Here is a 22,859-nt window from a genome sequence, read left to right on the forward strand (position 1 = left end):
GGGAGATTGTTGTTCGAAAAAAAAGGCAAAAGCCCCTTTAGCCCCCTTTAGAGAAGCAGAAGCAGCTCATTCCAGACCCCTTTTGTGATGATATTGATGATGATGATGGCCAAGTGGACAGTTTGATTTTTGGCGGTGTGTGTGAGAGAGAAAGTGTGTGCGTGTCACTGTGTGCGCGCGCACCGAGCTTGTTATAAAGAATCAATATTATATCAAGGGGCCAAGTTTGGTGATAAAGGACTTTAGCCACTCCAGCTATTCATCATAAGGCTGTAGCAAGCAGATAGGTCAAAAGAAATTATATTGCACTAAAGAGAGTGTCTTCTTATCTCTCTATAGCAGGGGAGGTGGAGGACAAGCCGATCGATACAGTAGCCTGGGTATACTCCTTGCAATTATCAATAGCTGATTTTGTCTTTCCTGGGGCTGCATCTATTAATACCAGATAATAACAAGCCTTTTTGGAGAGGGGGCATAACTTCACGCGGGTGGAGAGGTGGAGGGGGGGAAGAAAAGTTTGCACGCGATGACCTTGCTGTCTAGGAACGCGCATGGCACGTCTTGCAGACAGCAAAGTGTGGTGATGATGCCTCGTGCATGCAGCAGCAAATGGTGCATGCTGTTCATTCTGATGATTTACCCTGCAGAAAATATATTGGACGTAAATATGTTACGTGACGTTTGCTTGTTGGGATGTTTTTTTAATGAGAAACTTCTACGCGCGCACATTCCCACCATACCCACTACTTGTTTATGTATGGATTTGAAATGAAAGAATGCAGACGATGTGTATAATTACATGTAGTCGTTTGTGGTTAAATGAAGTGTATATTCAAAATGTTTACATAAATAAAACAAAGTGTTTCTATGTCGAGGTGGGTGCATACGCTGTAACAGAGATAAACATATTAGATTAGATGAATTTGATTTAAAAATGTGCATTTCAGGGATGATTAAATTATTCAATTATTAATTATGCATTAGCGTTTTACAACAAAACTACAAATACAAATACAAAACAATTGCGATTGCAAAACGTTATAGTAATTCACACCTCGCATGAAATTCAATGCATGGGTGTAATTTAAATAATCTAGTGAAAGCAAGAACAGTAAAATCTTTAAACGCAAATGAAGACATATTTACAGTAATGTTTGTTAAATTTATAATTTATTTTATTGTATATCCCTGCATAAGCCTTCCTCTGAATGGGATCCAGCATTGCGTTAAACGTTTAGTATAGCCACTTTTTTTTACGTTGTTTTAAATATTGTTTTACATGCAATGGTTATACAGTGAACAAACTTTTTTTTAAACAAATATGCGTTTTAATGCACAATAAAAACGCTTTTTAATGCACATTATAGAAAAAAAAACATGTTTAACGCACGTTGAATAAATACGCGTTCTAATGTGTAATGCACGTTAAAGAAAGACGCGTTAAAGCGCACAAATACACGAAAGTTCTTCCGCAGCAAACCGTCCGCGAGAAACCAGCGCTGCCGGTGCACGCGCGCCTCTCGTTCCGCGAGCCGGAGCTGTTCACCCGCGCGGCCGCTGCTCTGCTCTTAAAGCCCCTGACGGCTTCAAGCCGCTCTCACACGGAGCAGCCGATCGAGCGCCAGCGGAGCGGCCACCCCTCCCCTCTACCTCTCTCTCTCCCTCTGCCACTCAGTCTGCCTCTCAGTCTCTCTCTCTCTCTCTCTCTCTCTCTCTCTCTCTCTCTCTCTCTCTTTCCCACCCCTCTCTACCCTTCTCCCTCTCTCTCCCTGTTTCTCTGATATCGTCCTAAGTTTGAGCGCCCTCGCTTGAAGAAGCTGAAACGACTGCATCAAAAATCTCCTCGCGTTTCTGTTTCTGCTCGTTTTTTCTTATTTTGTCTCTTTCTATGATTGTGTGAATAGTGGCGATAGAGAGAGTGGTCGAGCGAGGGGACCGCAGCACGCAGCACCGCTCTCTCTCTCTCTCTTGTTTTTATTTCTGTCTCGTCAAAACTTATTGTCAAGACCCAACTACCTACTCCGCTAGAGCTGAACGGCGACGGGACGACGGCGAAAGAAATAGACAGATAAAATAATATTTTGGGGCTTTTTGTGTGTTTTTCACCATCGTGAACCGGTGAGGACTCTGGCTGTTTTCAGCTTTAACGGTCACCCCTCTCTCTTTCTCTTTATCTCTCCCTTTTTCTCTGTTTTGGCCTCTGACAGAGACACCCCACACTCTCACCGGCGGACAGAGGACTCCTCTTCGCTTTGACTGGTCACTTTTCACCATTTCACCAACTTTTTACGCCTTTCTTCACTTTTTCTCCTGTAAAAAAGACGCGTTAGCATCTAATGCTAACCCTCCTCTCACAATTTACCTCAGAGCTGCAGCGCGCGAGCACCAAACCAACGGTCGGCCGGCGTCTCCCAGGGCAACCACATAAGCGCTCCGGTGTTTTTTGGTTTTTGAGTGATTTTTGCGAGTTTTACCTTTTTTTTTTGTCTTTTTTGGACTGAAAAATATATAAAAAAACGAAGCTTGGTGCCTCCAAATAGGTGGAACTCTAATTTAAAAGGACTTTAAATCACTCCCAGCCGAAAGCTTGTCAGCATTGTCAGTTTGTTTTTTCACGGGACAAAAGTGGAAAAGTTCGCAAAGAAGCAGAGCAATGCTAAACTAGCTAATAAGCTAAGCTGAACTAACCCGCGGAGAAAAAAAAGCGCTCAGACACGGGAAAGAAGCTCAACAGAGACTCCATCTAGCTCGAGCTCGACCACCGTCCCGTCCCCATACCTAGCTTACTGATTTTAGGGGGAGTGTTTGTTGTGGAGCAGAAGAAGCTGTGAAAGAGGGGGTGGAGGTGCTGCTGGAAGAAAAGGAAGAATTGAAAGAGGAGGAGGAGAAGGAAGAGGAGGAGAAGAAGACAGAGGGGAAAAAACGACAGAGGAAAAAAAAGAGAGAGAAACACAGAGACAGACAGCAGATAGCTAGCTAACCTAGGTTCTAGCTATAGTTTTGAGGGTGAAGCAGCTAACGTTACAGCTAATTGCTAGCTAAGTCCGTCCCTCATTACCATAAGCGGCGTGTCCGCTGGCCCTCAGCCAGCCCCCCCCCCTCACACATTATTATTCACCATCATAATTACACCCCGACCATGCGCAGTCCGCGCAGCCCCAGCGCCACATCATTTTACCCCGTTTTTTTTCTTGCGCCACTCGACTATTTGTGAACATTTCGTTGCGTCCTCGCTCGCGCGTGTGTGTGTGTACGCGCGCGCTCCCTCGCTCGCTGCTGGTGGGGATTCATTTCTGTATGTGTGTGTGTGTACGCGCGCGAGTCTGAGTGTGTGAACGACTGTGTGTGTGCGTGTATGTGTGTTTCTTCCCCTCCTCGCTGCTGATGTATGTGCCAACAGCAGGAGCTGGAGTGGCAGCGTGTCCTCAGCAATGTCCCGTCGGAAGCAAGCAAAGCCGCAGCACCTCAAGTCCGAGGACGAGCCTTCAGACCTGGGGGGACTTTCTCAGAATGGTGAGTCTGGATGTGTGTTTTTTTTCTACCCTTTTGTGAACTAAAACACAACATTTTTTTCAACAAGGTGGAATTTGCTCTAATGCTGCTCGCTCACTTCGTACAAGTTTTCTCTCACTTCGTTCATTTCTTACATGAAAGTAACGTTACGCTACGTTAATATTTCTGTGCACTGGATATGCACACGGGTTGCCAGTTTTCTGTCAAAACAACAGTGAGTGGTACACATAAAAAGTATAACATTGCACTGGCTAACGGCTTTTAATTTAATATCAACAGTGTAACTTAATTTTCAGTGAGTTGATCTAATTTCTGTACTTGTTTTAATCCCTAATTGACAGCTTCTGTCATCTATACACTTTGGATATGAAACGTTTCGTCTCTATAGGGAAACTGTGGGTGAAACTTGGACTGATCTCGGTTAGCTAACTACCATAAGAAGAGACTTTCTTGGAAATATCCATCAAATATTTATGGAGGATCCTCTCATCAACTCTCTCTCTCTCTAAACTGCAGTTTGCACTTGGAGTAGTTTATTATTTTTATGTGACTGCAGTTTGACCTTATTTCATTCCTTTTCATGTCAGAATTCTTATTCTTAACTAATACAACAGATAAAGAATAGAAAATGACACTAATTCACAATTTCGCTTATATACAATTTCACGATTTACACCTTAATATCCACGTTTAAAGCTTGTTGAGTTTAATATATATATATATATATATATATATATATATATATATATATATATATATATAATATTGTTAGCAATCCGTGTGATATACAAAGGTTTTGTTATTTTACGGAATAAATAATTTAATGATTTCAAAGCACATAATTTTAACAGCGAAATTAAATTTATGGGTGCAATACATAGCATTTAATTAATAAGCATAAAAGAAAAAAAATTCTGCACATTATAGGCAGTACTGAGAGTTGTGTGTTGGCTCGCTTTTCTTTCTTTTTTTAATATTCGTTATGTTTTTCGTATCCATATATTATTATTATTTTTTATTCTCGTTTGGGTGTTTTTGTTAAAGAGTTCAGCATCGCTCACCAAGTAATAAACTGCATAAAAAGACAGGCGAAAAAAAGGCTAAAAGAAACTGCTCTTGTGTCCTCACAGATGGCCATTGTGCCGCTCGGAAAGGAGACGATTGCATTGCATATTCCCGAGGAACTAAAGCCAAAGCCAGGCTTTTTGTCATGGAAATGTTTTTTTTCCTCTGTTTACTCCGCGATGTCCACATTTCCCCCACTCTCTCCTCGTTTCCTATCGGACACTAGTAGCAGTAAAAGGTTTATTTGCACTGAGCGTGTAAATTGTCCAGTGCACGGTAGTGTGTGGTGCACTCGCTAAAAATCAGTGTAGTCTAAAATATTTAATTAATAAGAATTATATTATTTGTTATTTAAATAAAAACGCTGCGTCTTGTTTGCAAAAATCCTGTTATTTGGTTTGCGTTTAAATGACTTAAAATGACACCTACCTTTTACATTTGATCTTATAATTTGACTCAATTTATAAAATATGTTTGATGATAGATTTGGCTCTGAAGTATTTCTAAGAGTTTTTAATACTGGCTAAATTCTCAAAATGTCCTGACATTAAATATTAAAAAAAAGATACACAGTTTACACTGTAAACTCATTGTAAATTCATTTTCAAATTTTGCTCAATATAACAAACATAAAATAATATCTTCGTTTACCGGTTTCATACATTTTATTTTTTTGTGTCATGGATTGCATTAGGCTTAGTCACTTTTGCTTTTAATGATTTAAATCTAGTCATGCCAGCAGTTATAGACACATTTCCGTGTCTAGTGGTAGACAGAGGTGAGGGAAGTAAGTTTGAGCTTTCACCACACCACACTTGTAGAGGAATTTTAATTATCATTTTAATAAAATTTAATACAAATATAAATTAGGCTTATTATACATAAAGGTCTGTATTTTCTCCTTTTGGAATTAATACACATAGCTGATGAACATGGGTGTTTAAAATAAAGCAGCAATGCTTTAAATGATTTAGGATAAAAAGGTGAAACAGGCTATATAATAATGTGAAATAATTTTGAATGTCTTCCTAAAAGCTTGTAATTATTTTTTTTTTGCTTGTAATTTGTCACTGGTTTAAACACTAAACATCCTATGAGCAGAATATGTAAAGGCTGTTTGCGATCTGCGATGCTGACACAGCTGAGAAAACGACAGAAAGCATATTGATAGGTTTAAAAAGACAGGCTGACACTTTCAGGCGTAGTGATTTTTGCTTGCTCAAACTGCTGCAGTGGGCAGCGCCAGGCTGGTTGTGATATTTGCTTATCCGAAATAAAAAAATAAATATTCTGAAGACTAGAATAGTAAAGGTTATACACTGATATCCACAAATTCACTTGTACCACATGTAAAATCATTGCACAAAAAACACTTACACATTTCCACCCAAAATGCATGATTACACAGCCTATATTTTTTACTTGTATGGATTTCTCATGTGCTCTGTAAGTTGCACACTCAGGGTGGTGGTGCATAGAGAGACAGCTAAAGCAGCACAACCTGAAAACCTGAAGCACGTAGGTCTGCAGGGCGTACAAACTTACACCTGTGCTCTACACGAGACATAGTGTAAAACAAAGCACACAGCATGTCACCTATTGTACTGAAATGCCATACATAAGCATTGATTCATTTGACTAAATCAGTAATCCAATGACACCATGCATTGCAGGGTTTTACGGACAGCACAGTGCGATTAGATGACAAAGCTGCGGCCTAGCCTTTATCTGTAGGCAGCATCGCTTGTTCTTGTTGCCAAACTGCAGATTTTTAAGTAGCTTTATGATGGCTTTAGGCCATGTGTGTGAGGGAACACATTTATATTTCAATAATTTTGCCACCTATTTCAGTGCACATTTGTTTATTTCTCCCTGTCTTTGAGTCCAGTTCTCCCTCAGGTTTCAGAAGCCAGACTTGACTCTTTTTTTCCCTCTTTCGTTTCTTTCTCTCTCTCTCTCTCTTTTTTGTTTGTCTGGCTTTTGTTGTGAGTTTACATTGTTGTCAAATGTTGGCTAATAGGACCCTTTTGTGTGGAGCCCCCTGAAAAGGTGGGAGCTCATGCAGTGCCAACAAGGGATTGCCTCTCACCCACCAGCCCCCTACCCCTGCCGCCCCGGGCCACCTCCCTGCTCGCCCCCCTCACCCTCCCCGGCCTGAGGGTGGCTCTTTGGAAGGGCTTTGATACCGTGTGCTGACTTAACCTTTGCCTGGGCGGCCCCTGCCAGGGGTGGCTGCTGGATGTCAAGCCCATAATACAATTAGTACATGTGTGCCATTGACCTTGGCAGACAGGCTTACAGCCGTCCTCGAAAGTGTTAACAGTGACAGGCTTTCATCTCGGGCCGCCGTTTCCGCTGGCCTTAGTCTAGAAGCTCGGGCCCCCCTGCCCCGGGGGCTGAAGAGTCCTTTTAGAACACACACATACATATATGCACATGCAAGCAGACAAACAACTTGTCTCTTTCTTTCTTTTCGTATTGTCTTTTATTTGTGTAAGTATACACTCTTCTCTGTTTCACACACGCTCAAGTACACACCGGTTTCATGTCTGTGTAGGATAATCGCAACATGCTATATGCGTTTGTTTACGTACACCTGATTTTATTTAAAGATGACCATTTAAAAGTATATTTTGCTAAATTTGTGATTCAAGAAAAATAGGCTGCAGTCTATTCTGTCTTCTCTATATGTTACATTACTTCTAACTGCAATGGAGATTTTAGTAGTAGTTTAATTATGTTAGTAATTTATTAAATTACATTTTCAATTCAGTTTTTAAAAAGCAGCTGCAGGTTTATGCCTTTAAATAAGGGCACTGCTGTACTATAAAGCGTGGAAAAAAAGAAAAGTATTACCAAACAAAAGTCATTACAATCACTACAAAGTCACCAGGGCCTGTGTTTGTCTTTTGTTTTAACTATTTGATGAGTGTCTTAGAGGACCACCCACACTGATGGGGCAAAGACAATGATTCGCCAAACGGAGGTGGCTTGTTCGGCCCTCGGATGCAGTCGTCTGCTAATTACAGTTCAGCGCTTCTAGTGCAGATAAATATGATTACCCTCAGTTAAGGGCGATTGGGCAAGGATGCAGCATGAGCCTGGAGGACAAAGTGCCGTCACCAAATACCGTATCACAGGGTCTGCACAAACAAATCGTTAATGTTTTGGCTGCGCCACATCTGTGTGCGGCCACAAAGCCCCTTCTGTTCAGAAGGGCATAGAGTGGTTACTGTACCACCAGGGCAAAGCCATCTCTTTCTCTGTTTATCTGTCCCACTCTGTTTTTTTTCCCCCCACTCTTTCTCTCTGTCACACTAAAACATCTCATCCCAGTCTTTTCTCTCTGCGGCAGCAATAAGTTTAGCCAGGCAGTAAGTGGAACCAAAAAACAAAAGAAGAAAAAAAAGGATTGAGAGAGAGATTTGTCAATGAAAACGGTGCTGTGAAAAGAGCCTTGAAAAAAAGGGAAAAGAAAAGAGGCGCAATGGAAAAAAAGTGTCATTCGCACAGGAATTTCTTAACATTGTTAAAACCAGCAGGCATCCTCATTGCCTTCCTCTTGCTAGGGTTGGACCTATGGCGATTCATCTCTCGCTCTCTTAAAGATTCCAGGGTCTCTTAAACACTTAAAAGAATGCTTTTAATGAAGCTAGGAGGGGAAAGGTTGGTGGAGAAGACGACAAAGTTATAGATTCCCAGAAAGGACACGGATTAGAGGACCCTATGAGGCAGGGAATTCAAGCGGTGTCACAAGTGTGTCTTTGTCAGGAAGTCTTAATGTTAATATTGAGCTGCTTCAGCAGTCAAAGGTCACAGGGGGATGTCTCATTGTATGGCTGATACAAAAGAAGCGAGGAACAAATAAAAGAAATGTTTTGATATTTACGACCTACAGGGTTGTCTTTATCAGTCTTGGAATTCTTTTTTTTCACCCTGTAAGCAAAAGGGAATTATTTGTATTTAATTAAAGGTTGCATAAGAGGACTCGCATAAGAGTGTACTGACAGCATTTGTGTATTTATGTGCAAGTAGATTACTTGACCTTTTTGTGTGTCTGTGTTTGTGTGTGTGTGTGTTTGGATGTTAGGTTGTGGGGGAGTTAAAGAGTCCGTGGTGCGTGATTGTCTGTCACTCTGTAAACGAATATTGGAGATGGTAAAGAACGAGGAGTTAGTAATTGTGCTATTCTTAGTCCGGTGCAGCGCTTTCTGTCTTTCTCTGAATCAGTTGAGAGCTAGAAAACTTTATCTGATATAATATGCCTAGATTAGTGGTTTCAGTTAGCATGCCAAAGATTGCACGCCAAGATAGCGGATACAATGATTCAGTCTACAATCCCCCTATTGATTCCACCAGGCTTCATATTTGCATTTGAGTAAAGGAAGATTCTTAAGGGGATGAAAACGCATTGGATTTTTTCAAAATGCTTTCCTTTTTCTCATGCTATAGGAGAATCAATACAGCTCTCTCTTAGACACACTCTCGTGCTTTCTCACTCTCCTTCTCTTACACACACTCCACACTCGCCCTTTCACTGCACACAGAGAAACAGTGGCATACATCTTTTTTATTTACGTAATGAGACATTAGGTATATATGGACAAAATATCTAAAAATAATAATTGTGGTTAACAATAGAATATATTTATTCTAATATAATTTATTTTAATTGTTTTAAATTCACTAGTCTTCTGTTCTGTTCTTTTACTTCACACAATTATTTTTGTGTATGTTTGAAATATGTAATGGTAGGATTTTCTGTTTTAAATTTATTTCCGTTTGTGTACATTAATATTAAATACATTTACAACTTACCATATACATGTACCACTTCTAATTATTATTAAGATGTAATATTTTGTGACTAAATATTTTAGCAAAAATTTTAGTTCATAGTGTTGCTTTTTAAAAATTCAAATTTTATACAGTTTCTGAATCCTGAGTGAATCAGCTGTTTTCGTGCGGCAAAAGGAATCTCAGAGAGATGCGCATTTTGCTTTCATCTTTCCAGCGAGGAGAAAAGCAATAGCAATCATTTTCTGTTAATGATTATTCTGCCTAAACAATGCCTCCAAACAGACTCTGACCTTTCACCTTTCAATTATGGAAATGAAGCCCACTGTCAGAGGATCGACTACAATTTTCTTGTCAATATGCTTGTTTCTACCATTTCAAATAATCCAGCGTGCTTCTTTATTTAAAGGTCCAATTAAAATAAGAGTAAATTCATTTTTTTTATTAAATACATCTTTTTTATTTACATTTTTTATAAAGACAATAGAACATAACTTTCTCTGGTTATTAGATTTAATCATGTGATTATTGTGCAAAACAAAACTATCATGCACTTGTATATGCGATTTAAAATATTCATCACTGTATTTGGTCAGGTTTTAGATAATCAATCTTTTTTTTCTATACAGATTTACAGATTCCAGTGGGGATAGCTAGCAATACAGAGGGGTTATTTTAGTTCTGGTGTATTTAGAGGGAAGCAGCGGGCCTTCTAAATTGACTGTGCATTGTTTCTGTTACGACCACATCCTCAAAATTGAATTCATGTGAATCTCTTACTTTAAATGTTTAGTTTTTTTTTTTTGTTTTTTTTTTGCAACTTGATTTTGCTTTTTTTTGTGCTTTCTTTGTGCTGTATGCTCATGTGTGCGATTTGGACGTACAGATGAGTCATTGTTAGACTTAATCAAACTGCCTTGGTTTGTGATTACGGATTATTCATCAAACTACATTTTAAACAGATGACGTTGACAATGCAGTCCTATTACATTGCAATTTTTTAGATACTGCCATGTCTTAACTTATGATTTAATCTCAACATATTTTATACACATGTATTTTGTATAAAATTGCACTCGGCTACAGTGTGACAGTGAGTAATCAGAAGCTGCTCAGAAAACTGCTAATTGAAATGCAATGTCACAAATAATTAAGTAATATTGTAACAGGAGAAACATATGCTTTCTCGTTAGATTAATCATCTCTCGTTACAACCCATCAATCTGTTAAAGCTAACGTTGCCGGAGAACTGCATGGGCAGTGAGAAAAAAAAAATCTCTTCTTACTCCTGCTCCTCTAATCACATCTTCTGGCAGGGTCGACCGGGTCTGTGAAGTGTGGCAGTCACATAGTTTTCCATGTAACAGAGTAGCAGAGATAATTAACATACACCACAGTACACATACACTACACATAAATACAAACATGCGCACATGGGTCCTGGCCCACCTTTATGTAGATGCATTTAAAAATATATTGGTGAACAGGCCTTTTTTACGGATCAGGTGTGAATTAGGACTCTGTTTAGAAAGCTCGTCCCGCACTGCTGCCACATGACAGCTCTATGCGGAAGAGGAAGTGGCTTCTAACAACTGTGACTGAACATATGTAACTAATCAGAGGCATTGCTGCTATGGCAGAACCATGTAATTTGCTGGTGCAGGGAGGACGAAAGAGACAGTAGATGATGAAAGGCACGAGAAAAAAAAATGAAAGAAAGAATCAAAAGGAAAGAATGCATAATCTTAACACTGAATTACTGCATGTTTCTTCTGTAGTGAAGATGTGTCTTTAGAAGGTATTATACTATGAGAATTTAAAAATTGCACTTAATTTTAACAACAATATTTACAACAGTTCCTAATATTTAATTTTCTGTACTTTACGAGGTTGACAGCATGTTTAGAAAAAAAGGCAACATTTTAATTATGAAGTCAGTTAATAGCCATCATTTCTGTCAGAAAGCTGTTATTGGGCTGATGAGTGGTTGGACTTTGTTGAAGGTTAAATCTATCAACTGAATGAAATGCAGAGGTTGCACGTTACCCTAGCAATGCTAAATGAAGAGGCTTAGGCATTTGAAATTCAGGTGGAAATGAGGTGGCTTGATAGCAGAGGGGAATCCTAATGGGGCCATCAAAGACCTGATTTGTACTCAACAGGCAAGGCAGCTGTGAATTGTATGAAAATATTGGAAATCAATAGCTTGTATGGAATTTCATTAAGCGGCAGTATCCACAATTGATAGGCCCTCATAATTTGATGGATTGCACAAAGAAAATTATTAGCTGGCTATATGGAGAGGAGTGGAACGCGCAAAACTGGGCCCCGAGAATTGGTGAATTAGGACGATTTGTTCAGAATAGAAAAAAGAGAATATTGATTTTAGCTATGGTAAGGGGGAAAAAGGTTAAATCTTTGCCAAGGTGTTGTGCTGAAAAATGTGTTGAATGTCTGTGCATTATTTATTCATTTATTCTGTGCCTCTCCCCCCTTTCCCCTCCTCTCAGTCTCAGGCGAGGTCCTGGACGACGCCGACAGCGGTAACGAGAGCCGCAGCGGGAGCGAGGAGACCCACGTGTGTGAGAAGTGCTGTGCAGAGTTCTTCAAGTGGTCCGATTTCTGTGAGCATTTGAAGAGCTGTACCAAGAACCCGCTAGTGCTTATTGTGAATGAGAATGAGGTCACACCGGATCCAGCACAGGAGTACCCGGCCGAGCCCTCACCTGTACCCAGCTGCCCGAGCGAGCCTGCACTCAGCGAGGAGGCAGCAGAGGGCCGCCACACACCGACTGATGCTGACGAGAGTGGAGAGATGACTTTGGAGAGGGGAGCCACACTGGACAAGGAGGATGAGCCTATGGATATGGAACTGTCTCCCGAGAAACCGATAGATGCTGAAGATCCAGAAGCATCACCAGAGCCGGATGTCAACCTACCTCCGCTTGAGGATACACCGCAACTGTCTGGGGCAGCTTACAACATGCCCAGCACAAACGTCACATTAGAGACACTGCACGGGACCCGGGTGGCTGTGGCACAGTTCTCCCAAAGTTTCCGTGGAGCAGTAGCTAGTAGTGTGTCCACCATGGCCATTCCCATGATTCTGGACCAGTTGATGGCTTTGCAGCAGCAGCAAATCCACCAGCTTCAGCTGATAGAACAAATCCGCAGTCAGGTGGCACTAATGAACAGGCAAACCCCTTCACAGTCAGCTCTCAATCATCACGCACACCACAGTACAAATGCTGGCTCACAGGCAGCTTCATCCACTGGCCTTCCCACTATGTCTAGCCAGCTCCAGCTGCATGGGTTCATTACACCACCTGTTCACCAACTGCCTATCAGGGTGCCACCCACTTTAAATGGACAGGGGCCAGCCTCCTTGTCCTCTGCTTTGGAAGGAAGCCACTCCCACGTCTCACAAACAGGCAGCCAATTGCCAAGTTCCATAATGAACAGCAACACCTCAACAAATTCCTCGTATCCACCATCCAGCTGTAGTGTAGTTCCTTCTTTGCTGCCACAGAGTTCAGTCACTAGCAGTAGCAGCAGTAACAGCAGTAGTAGTAGTGCTGGAGCTGGTATCAGTAGCAGCATTTCCCTCCCAAGAAACACTTCCAGTCCACCAACACTGACCCATGGAAGCCTGCTGACCTCACCTTCCAATCTCCCCCTGATACCTCATAGTTCTTCAAGTAGTGTTATCTTCCCCAACCCACTGGCCAGTATCGCAGCCACAGCCAATGCACTTGATCCCCTCTCTGCTCTAATGAAGCACCGCAAAGGAAAGCCTCCAAACGTCTCTGTGTTTGACACCAAGCCTAGCTCAGAAGATCCCTTCTTTAAACACAAATGCAGGTTTTGCGCTAAGGTGTTCGGAAGTGACAGTGCCCTCCAAATACACCTTCGCTCCCACACTGGTGAAAGGCCTTTCAAGTGCAATATCTGTGGCAATCGCTTTTCAACAAAAGGGAACTTGAAAGTTCATTTTCAGAGACACAAAGAAAAGTATCCACACATTCCAATGAATCCCTACCCCGTCCCTGAGTACCTGGACAATGTGCCAACCACCTCAGGTATTCCTTATGGCATGTCTCTGCCTCCAGAGAAGCCTGTTACCACGTGGCTGGACAGCAAGCCTGTTTTGTCCACAGTCCCAACCTCGGTAGGGCTGCAGCTTCCCCCGACCCTGCCCAGCATGATTGGGGGATTTGGAGATTCACCTAGTCTCACCCCTTTAAACAGGTCACCTCAGAGGCCATCACCACCATCGAGTGAGTGTGCATCTCTGTCACCCAATGTCCTCAGTACTGAAACCAGCACAATCCTCACGTCAGCATCTCCACAGCCCAACATGGGGAGTGACGCACCCCCAGTTTTGAAGCCTGAGGGAATTCATTTGCCACCCAACTGTACCACCAGGCCGGGGGAGTCTAGCATGTCCTCCGCTACTATGACCCAAGTTGTACTATCAGCCACTGTCACTACCACAACTACCACCACCACCCAAATCACAGACTCAGTAACCCCTCCATCATCTGTCTCTCATCCTTCGCTCCCAGTGATCTCAGATCAGTTCAAAGCCAAGTTTCCTTTCGGTGGCCTCTTGGACTCTATGCAAACATCAGAGACCTCAAAGCTGCAGCAGCTGGTGGAGAACATTGACAAGAAGATGACAGATCCCAACCAGTGTGTCATTTGCCATCGTGTGCTCAGCTGTCAGAGTGCCCTCAAGATGCACTACCGTATCCACACAGGCGAGAGGCCTTTCAAATGCAAAATATGTGGCCGTGCTTTCACCACCAAGGGCAACTTGAAAACTCACTTTGGGGTTCACAGGTCCAAACCTCCTTTACGAGTGCAGCACTCTTGTCCCATTTGCCAGAAGAAGTTCACCAACGCTGTGGTGTTGCAGCAGCACATACGCATGCATATGGGAGGTCAGATTCCAAACACACCTCTGCCTGAGAGTTTTCAGGAAATGGACACTGATTTTTCCTTTGATGAAAAGAGCTTAGACGACATGAGCAATTATGACGATGACCTGATTGATGAGATGGAGCAGGCCATGGAGGACGAACCAGATTTGAAAGACATAGATGTGGACCCATCCAAATCAACATTTTCATATGGAGAGATGTCACCTATCAACTCTCCCCCAACCCCAGTAATCTCCAGCATTGCTGCTTTGGAGAACCAAATGAAGATGATTGACTCAACAGCAAATATGAACCGCGCCTTTAGCCTGAAGCCCTCAGAAAATGGCATTGGGATTGGTGGAGAAGGTGGCGATATGCTTGGGAATGACTCATCTTCTGCAGTGGGTGACTTGGAGAATCACAGCGTGGGGAGTCCGGCTCTGTCGGAGTCATCAGGTTCCATGCAGGCTCTCTCTCCTGTCCACAGCCAGTCTGAGAGCCATCGCTCCAGGTCTCCAGGGCTGGTCAACACTAGCAGCAGCAATGCTGCAGAGGAGGCCCAAGAGTCCAGCAATGCAACAGCAACTGTAAAGTCTGAGAAGTCAGAGACTCCTTCCCCAGGAACTGTACCAGCAGAACACACTGGAGCCTTAGACCTCACAGCTGCTCAGCCAACTAGGCCTTATGTTAAAGAAGAGAATCAGTTCAGCATGCTGTTCTTGGGAAGAGACAGAGGTACTTATTATTATTATTATTATTATTATTATTATTATTATTATTGTTATTATTATTATTATTATTATTATTATTATTATTATTATTATTATTATTATTATTATTATACTGTATTCTTTTGTGTAAGTTTTTACTTCCTTAAAAGCACTAGAGAATTTTTCACTAAATGCTGTTTTGCCTTAAACCACAATGAATCAGGACATAAGTACACTGTTCTTATCTTCCTTCTTTCCTCCTCTGGTTTAGGATTAAATGTTCCCAGCTTGATGAGCTCGGCGCCGAGCATGGTCAAACTCGAGATGAACGGGCACAGCAAGCCACTGTCCTTGAGCGAGGGCTCGCACTTGCACATGAGCCTCCAGGTGCCCGCTGCAACGCCTCAGACAACAATGAGCCCCAACCTCACCCCGATGCTGGCACCTCCACCACCCCGCCGGACCCCCAAGCAGCACAACTGCCACTCATGCGGGAAAAACTTCTCCTCAGCCAGCGCCCTGCAAATCCACGAACGCACACACACGGGTGAAAAGCCCTTCGCCTGCTCCATCTGCGGCAGAGCCTTCACCACAAAGGGCAATCTGAAGGTAAGGCCGGAGGAGTTCTTTCAGCACATTATAAAATAATATAAATAATAATATAAATATAATACCTGGAGTCTTCCATTAAAAGCAGTGATCTTGGCAAATATATTTTCGTATCATAGAGTTTAGTTTAGATATGTTTGAAATATTTTAAGGCACTCACTTACCTGTAGTTATAATTGACTGCATTAGCATTTTTCTGTGAAATCTGTGAAATGTATAGTAATTATAAATTAAGAATAATTTAGGGACTGAAATAAAAACAATATCATTGTCTATATATTTAATCTTTATTAAATCTTTTTATCTTTTTACATTATACTTGCTTTGCAATTTGCTATTAACATGTAAAATTAGCAAGGTCTCCTTAATTTAACAACAAATATACTTGTCAAAAAATATATCAGGTCCATCGTATATATATATATATATATATATATATATATATATATATATATATATATATATATATATATATATATATATATATAAATATGTGTGTGTGTGTGTGTGTGTGTTTCTTCAATATATATTAAATTTAAATCAGAAAACCAAAATAGGTCTACAAAATGTTTTTTTCAAATTTTGCCATATACAAGTTTAAAGTGATTAATTTTCATTATTTGTTTTTTGCTATCAATTGAAGAAATTAAAATTGTAGGGAATTAATGCAAAATTATTGAAAACATGTACTGTACAGAATTAGTGGTATTTCAGATTAAATATTTCATATTTAATATTTTTTTTAAATAATCTTATAAATAATAGAATAATAATAATAATAATAATAATAATAATATTAATAATAATAATAATAATAATATAAAAATATTTTATAATTTTACTTATAAAATAAAAATTTTATTCAATTGAAAAAATATGTAACCTATAAATGCTTATTGTGTTATATTTCAAGCACTGAGCATGGATTTCTTTATTTTTCTGACTGCAGGTCCACATGGGTACCCATATGTGGAACAACGCCCCAGCTAGGAGAGGGCGCCGTCTCTCCGTGGAGAACCCCATGGCCCTGCTGGGTGGCGACGCAATGAAATTCAGCGAGATGTTTCAGAAAGACCTCGCTGCACGGGCGATGAACGTGGACCCAGGATTTTGGAACCAGTACGCAGCAGCCATCACCAACGGCCTGGCCATGAAAAACAACGAGATTTCCGTCATTCAGAACGGAGGTATTCCTCCGCTGCCCATCAGCCTCGGCGGGAGCGGCATCCCCTCGCTGGGAAGCATGTCAGGGGGCATGGAGAGGGCACGCACTGGGAGCAGCCCCCCGATGACTGGCCTCGAGAAGACTAGCCTGGACGTGGGAGCTGGACGTCCCTTCTCCAGGTTTTTGGAGGACAGCAAAGAGATTGGGATCAATTAACGAGTATTTCGAGGAGAAAACGCGGGAACGGACTCGAGACTCGAGAGTTAAGATGTGGAAGGTTACACTTTATCCAGTTTGGTCTCTTATGTACTATATTATGTACAGCTGAAGTTTGATATTCTGTTTGGTTTTGGATCTATAGTATTCGGTATTGAGTAGAGGTATTTTCCCCATCCTCCCATTTCTCCTGTTTCACCTATGAAGAAAAACTGTCTCATGTTTGAGAATCTGTTGTCTTGCAAGATTTGCATGGTACTTATTGGTTCTTATCAGTACACTCGACTGCTTTTGAGGATTATGTCACAAAAAAAAGAATATCTTTACTCAGTTGATATGGGTAAGACTCTAAAACTGTAAAAAAGAAGAAAAAAAAGAAGAGCAATCTCTATGTGGATGAACTGACTTTTGTTTACCTGACTACAGTGTATGTTTTGAGGTACAAGAAAGGGGAATAGGTGAAACGAAGTACATCGTTGTAGTGCGCGCTTATTATTATTATTATTATTTTTTTCACTCATGAAGTAGATACTTGATGGAAAAAAAAGGTTTGAACTATTTTAATCTTTGCATTTAGTCTGTTGGCATTGTCTTATCTTAATGTCCAGTGTCTTTAGTATTTATAATATTCACAAAAAGCGGGTATAAGAAAATATATTTAATGGCCCCAACATTTTATTGACCTTTTTTTTCTAAACTTTAGACTTCTATTATGGCTGTCTCTTTCAATAAAGAAAAAAATGTCACTTCATCTGACCAATGCAACACACATTGTGAAGTTTTATTTGGATATCTAGCACACGTGAGTGTAACGGACCTGGTACACAAGGCGAAAAAAGGCTAGGATATCAAAGCTGCTGCCTTTACAGACTTGCTTTTAACCTTTGTAAAGAAAAGAGACAGAGATATACAGAAACTTATTGTGTATAGAGTACAAAACTGGTATGCATATTTTGTAACATGAAAAAGGATATCCTGATTTGAAATTTGTCATGTTTGTGAATGCACTTTTTAGAGGAACGGTCTTGTCTGTGAGTTATCATTAACAATCTGACTGAGCTATCTATCTATCTATTTCTCTTTTTTGTTTGTTTTTTTGTTTTTTTTATTCCTTTCTTTCTTTCGCCCGTGGGGTTTCTTAACGTGAGTCACCGAGGCGGATCTGGAAAAAGGACTGAGGGTGAAACGGTTGCGGCCCTGTGCTGAAATCTGAAATCCTTACACCTTCAGTCGCATCAAACTCTAATAAAATTGTGAGAACGGACTGTGTCTGCTTTAATGCTCGTTGTCCAGTCGATTTTTCAGAGTCTGCAGAATTAGGCGCGAACGTCATGTGAATTGGGGCAAATGTTCTAAATAAAGCAGTTTTGAATGTTTATTTCTGGACTGATTCAGAACCAGAGAAGCTTAATTTTGCTTCATCAAAGCAAAAGTTATTTAATTAAAACGTAAAATCTTGAAGTCTTGTGAATCATTTCATTGTGTAGAACTTGAAGCGGCAGCGTCAGGCATGCATCCTTATATTTACTGAGTTCTGATCCTGCGCCTCATTCAGGGCGGTGCATTGTGAACTGTAATATTGGGAAATTAGTTTTGTTAACTATAAGGAGACTTTAAAGGGAGCTGGTATTTTAAGACTGCTGGACCGGAGGGATGCTCACGCTCTTTAGGGCAATTATGGCCCTGTCATTTCAGGGCAAATCGTTTCCGCCTGCGTTCCAGCAGTAAATGAAGAAACGCAAGTGGAGCAACTTGTACTAGTAGTGGAATACTGAGTGGCTGTGAGTAAAAAAAATATTTTACTGAAATCAATATTAAAAAAGGTGAACAAATATGATAGTTACAGTGTATGTCACATCGATTTGTCAATTTTCATTTTTCATTTAATTCTTTTTATGTTTTTCATGCTTTATTCATTTTTTTTGTTGAGTACTTTTCCCAGTTTCTACCACACAAATAACCCCGCTTGCATTCCACATTCCGCTCTATGTGTTTACCTGCAGTACAGTTGAGCACTGCTGAGCTGCTGAGTGAAAAAAAAAGGTTGAGTTCAGCTGTTTATAAAAGTCTGTTATTTAATTGGCTCGTCAGTCTTCAGTGATATGTTGCTTTATTTGGCACGGCTGCATCACTGTTAGTACTAAATGAGCCAATATTAGAGACAGGGCTGCGGATGGAGCAGGGAATTAACTTGGCAAAGGGTGGGATCTCATGAAGAAAAAAATATAATTGTTAATTTAAATATGTATATAGTAAATAAAAATCTAAATTTATTTATTTGTACATTTCAGTACATACATATACACACATACACACCAGGTATTTGCATTCATTTATTTATGGACTCTCCTTTTTTAATGTACACTAAATAGACAGAAGTGTTGAGACACCTACTCATTCATTGTTTCTTCCTAAATAATTACAGGATACAGTTTAAAATAATTTATTCTGTTTTATTATATAGTCCATATCCCTGGATTAAGGCATGTTTTCATATTTTCATGTTTATCTGCTTCATAGAGAGTCCTAATTCATTATGAATACTTCTCTACAGAGACTAGTATATTTGTGCATTTGCACATCTGTGTCAGCAATGGTTTCAGCTTAAGGTAACCGAATGCATTCAAATGTCCACAGACATTTAAACATTTAGTGTATTCCATAATGATGGATTCCATAAATCTTATTATTGCTTTATTCTCTCTATATATCGATTATATAAATAATATGAATGATGGATGATATATAGATGCATGGACTGGCATTTTCTTTCTTTTTTTTCCTTCCTTCAACATTCCTTTCTTCCTCCCTTCCTTTCTTCTATCTTTTCTTCCTATCTCTTATAGTAAACTCATATGCCGTTTAAGAAGCATACTAATATAGATTATTAAAATCATATTTAAATCTGTCTACAGTCTAAAAGCCAGACTTCCACTTTGTGTACATATTTATTGCTTATAATCATGTAGTAGAAGCTCCTTCCAGCTCTATATTTCAGAAAGACGCACATGTTTCATTTTTATTTAATCACGAACGAATGACTTCTTTCAAAACGACCACAGTTGCCGTTATTGTAATTGCTTCCAAACTTGGTTCCTGTAGCGGATTTTAAATGCACTTGCTTGTTCTTTTAACTCGTCACACACTGCAGTCTGCTCTCAAATTAATGCTCGTTTTAAAACTATGACAGGCATGAGAAAAATCTTATTCTAGAAAAACTTGCTTTAACACTTCATAATATCATCCACCACATCCAGTCTGCAGATGGTTTTCTTCTACGATAGAGATGACTCTGGTTAGGGACTGCGTTCAGCACATGTGTAAAACTCAGACATGTTTATTAGAACAAAAAGAATCTACTGCAGTTGAAGACTGATTTAGTACTGTACTGATACAAAAATACAAAAATAAAATGAACAAATGAAGACTGCATCAATTATCCCTTGTGAAATATAGTGAATTTACATTTACATAATGTACAAATATACAGTACATAAATATAGATAAAAATGTTAGCCTTGTATCATAAAAAAAATTATCTGTGTTCAGAAGTGAGCATTCCATCTTTAATGTAAAATTAGATGTATAATTTTATTTTTACTGTAAAGTGTATATATATATATATATATATATATATATATATATATACATATATGTATGTAGGTAGAATGCAGCTCAAAGTGCTTTTATATTTACAATCAACAGTTAAAACAGTGAGTCAGAAAAAAAAAACAAAATTGCACAATAATTGCAACAATAAAATTGTTTGAAATTTCAAAAGTTTATTTGTATTGCACAATTTAACAACTGATGTGTATATATAAAATGTGTGTGTGTGTGTGTGCGTATTTGTGAATATATAAAATATATTATGAAAAATATATTAAAAAAATCAAATGTTGCAGTGTAAATGCAACTGTGTTAGAGTCAGGTTATCTTAAATAATGAGGGACAGTGCCTATTAACAGACAATAAATTATATATTTGGATATACAGAAATGCACATATATTTTGAATTACAAATATATGTGAAAATACATTGATTATAATTCACATTAACATATTTATGTGCAGTATATTGTTGTGTGCTTGTGTGTGTTTCTGCAGGAGAATAAAAAAAAAACAACAACATAAACTCTGATATGTATATATATATACAGCGCTGGAAAAAAAAATAAGACACCACTTAAAAATGACTTTTATATAAAAGCAGTGTGTAAGACTGGTGGAGGAGAACATGCCAAGATGCATGAAAACTATGATTAAAAACCAGGGTTATTTCAGCAAATATTGATTTCTGCACTCTTAAAACTTTATGAATATGAACTTGTTTTCTTTGCATTATTTGAGGTCTGAAAGCTCTGCATCTTTTTTGTTTCTGCAAATAAATGCTCCAAATGACAATATATTTTTATTTGGAATTTGGGAAAAATGTTGTCAGTGGTTTATAGAATAAAACAACAATGTTCATTTTATTACTCAAACATATACCTATAAAAAAACAAAATCAGTGAAACTGACTTCATTTTTTTCAGAGCTGTATATGTTGTAGCATTTTATTAGTGCATTCATGATTAAATCTTACAAACAAAAAATCTAAATCAAAATATATAATCATATAAACACACAAACACACACACACAACAAATAAATTAATTCTATAACTGACTTTATATGCACAGGATTGTTTTGGCAGACTTTTTAATCTGTACTGTTAAAAACATCCGGTTTACACAGCAGAGCAGCAGAGCCTCGAGAGCACTATTATACTCACTAGACGCACTATTAGGGCTCCTGTTACTGAAGAATGTGTAGTTTTCTACAGTGAGAACAACACTGTAAAAAATCTATAGACACTTTATATAGTGTCACATGATTAGTCACATGACAGAGAGAAGAAAGCGTGTGTGTAATGCTGTGTGTGTATGTGTGTGTGTGTGTGTGTGTGTGTTATGCACATGGAAGAGGAAGAGAGAGGAAGAAACGGTGAGACAGTCACTCTCTGTTCATTCTAATGTTTGAACTTAAAGAATAAAAGAAAAGCGTGTTCTGAAGTGTACTGAATCGTTTTAAACGTATTAGAATTGAATCTGTTTGGATGGAGTCGAGTGTGAGCTGATTTCTTTGGCACTCTGATAGTGAGAGGAAACGCCGGTGGTCGCCCAGCACTGCCACCCAGAGTGTGGCATGATGTGACACCCCACACATGGCTCACAGCTTGCTATACACACACACACACACACACACACACTTACTTTAGGCCAGTGAGTCAGGCAGCTGGGGCGATGTGCTGTCACTGATTTGAATATTGCTAGAACTGAAATCACATGAATTGTACTGCATTGTTCAGCAAATTCCTAATCCTGATCCATCACATTCAGTGATGTATCATTGTATACTTGTATGGAAACAACGGATAATACAGTCTTTACTGGAATATATTACCAGTGCTTATTCACATACTATTTTAAATTATTAAAAAAAAATCCTGAAATAAAAGTTTTGATTCACACAGGACTGAAGTATAGGGCGGGTGTACTATAGTAAATTTGTATAATACAAAAAAGATCGCAAAATATATACAAAATACATTTTACATTGTAAATTCAATATTAAAGACTATAAATATTAAAGTTATACAAGAACACATGAAGAATTATTTTGTAAAAAAAATTTTTTACTTTAGATTCTTCTAATTAGCCCTATTTAGCTTTGAGGACAGATCTGCACATTCTTCATAAGGTAGAGTCACCTGGAAAAATAGTTTTCTCAGCATCTTGAAGGAGTTCCTGGGGGTGCTGAACAATAGCTACTGCTTTTCCTTCACGCTGTGAAGCTCCAGCTCCTCCCAAATCACCTCAA

General features: G+C 39.3%; 1 protein-coding gene across 1 annotated transcript; it reads left to right on the forward strand.

Moving 5' to 3' along the window:
- The first annotated feature begins 1,602 nt into the window (after positions 1-1,602).
- Positions 1,603-18,261, forward strand: sall3a (spalt-like transcription factor 3a). Its single transcript, XM_022679084.2, has 4 exons — positions 1,603-3,513; positions 11,886-15,032; positions 15,279-15,616; positions 16,566-18,261. The coding sequence occupies exons 1-4, from the start codon at positions 3,432-3,434 to the stop codon at positions 16,995-16,997; spliced, it is 3,999 nt and encodes a 1,332-aa protein (XP_022534805.1). The 5' UTR covers positions 1,603-3,431; the 3' UTR covers positions 16,998-18,261.
- Positions 18,262-22,859: the final 4,598 nt, after the last annotated feature.

Source organism: Astyanax mexicanus, chromosome 4 (genome assembly GCF_023375975.1).
Source record: "Astyanax mexicanus isolate ESR-SI-001 chromosome 4, AstMex3_surface, whole genome shotgun sequence".
Taxonomy (NCBI): Eukaryota; Metazoa; Chordata; class Actinopteri; order Characiformes; family Acestrorhamphidae; genus Astyanax; species Astyanax mexicanus.

Bases quoted from the DNA above. Each gene is read 5' to 3' on its own strand.
- sall3a (XM_022679084.2), top strand. From the start codon at position 3,432: ATGTCCCGTCGGAAGCAAGCAAAGCCGCAGCACCTCAAGTCCGAGGAC. The intron at 3,514-11,885 runs GTGAGTCTGGAT...CCCTCCTCTCAG, and splicing joins GGGGGGACTTTCTCAGAATG to TCTCAGGCGAGGTCCTGGAC. The intron at 15,617-16,565 runs GTAAGGCCGGAG...TTCTGACTGCAG, and splicing joins CCACAAAGGGCAATCTGAAG to GTCCACATGGGTACCCATAT.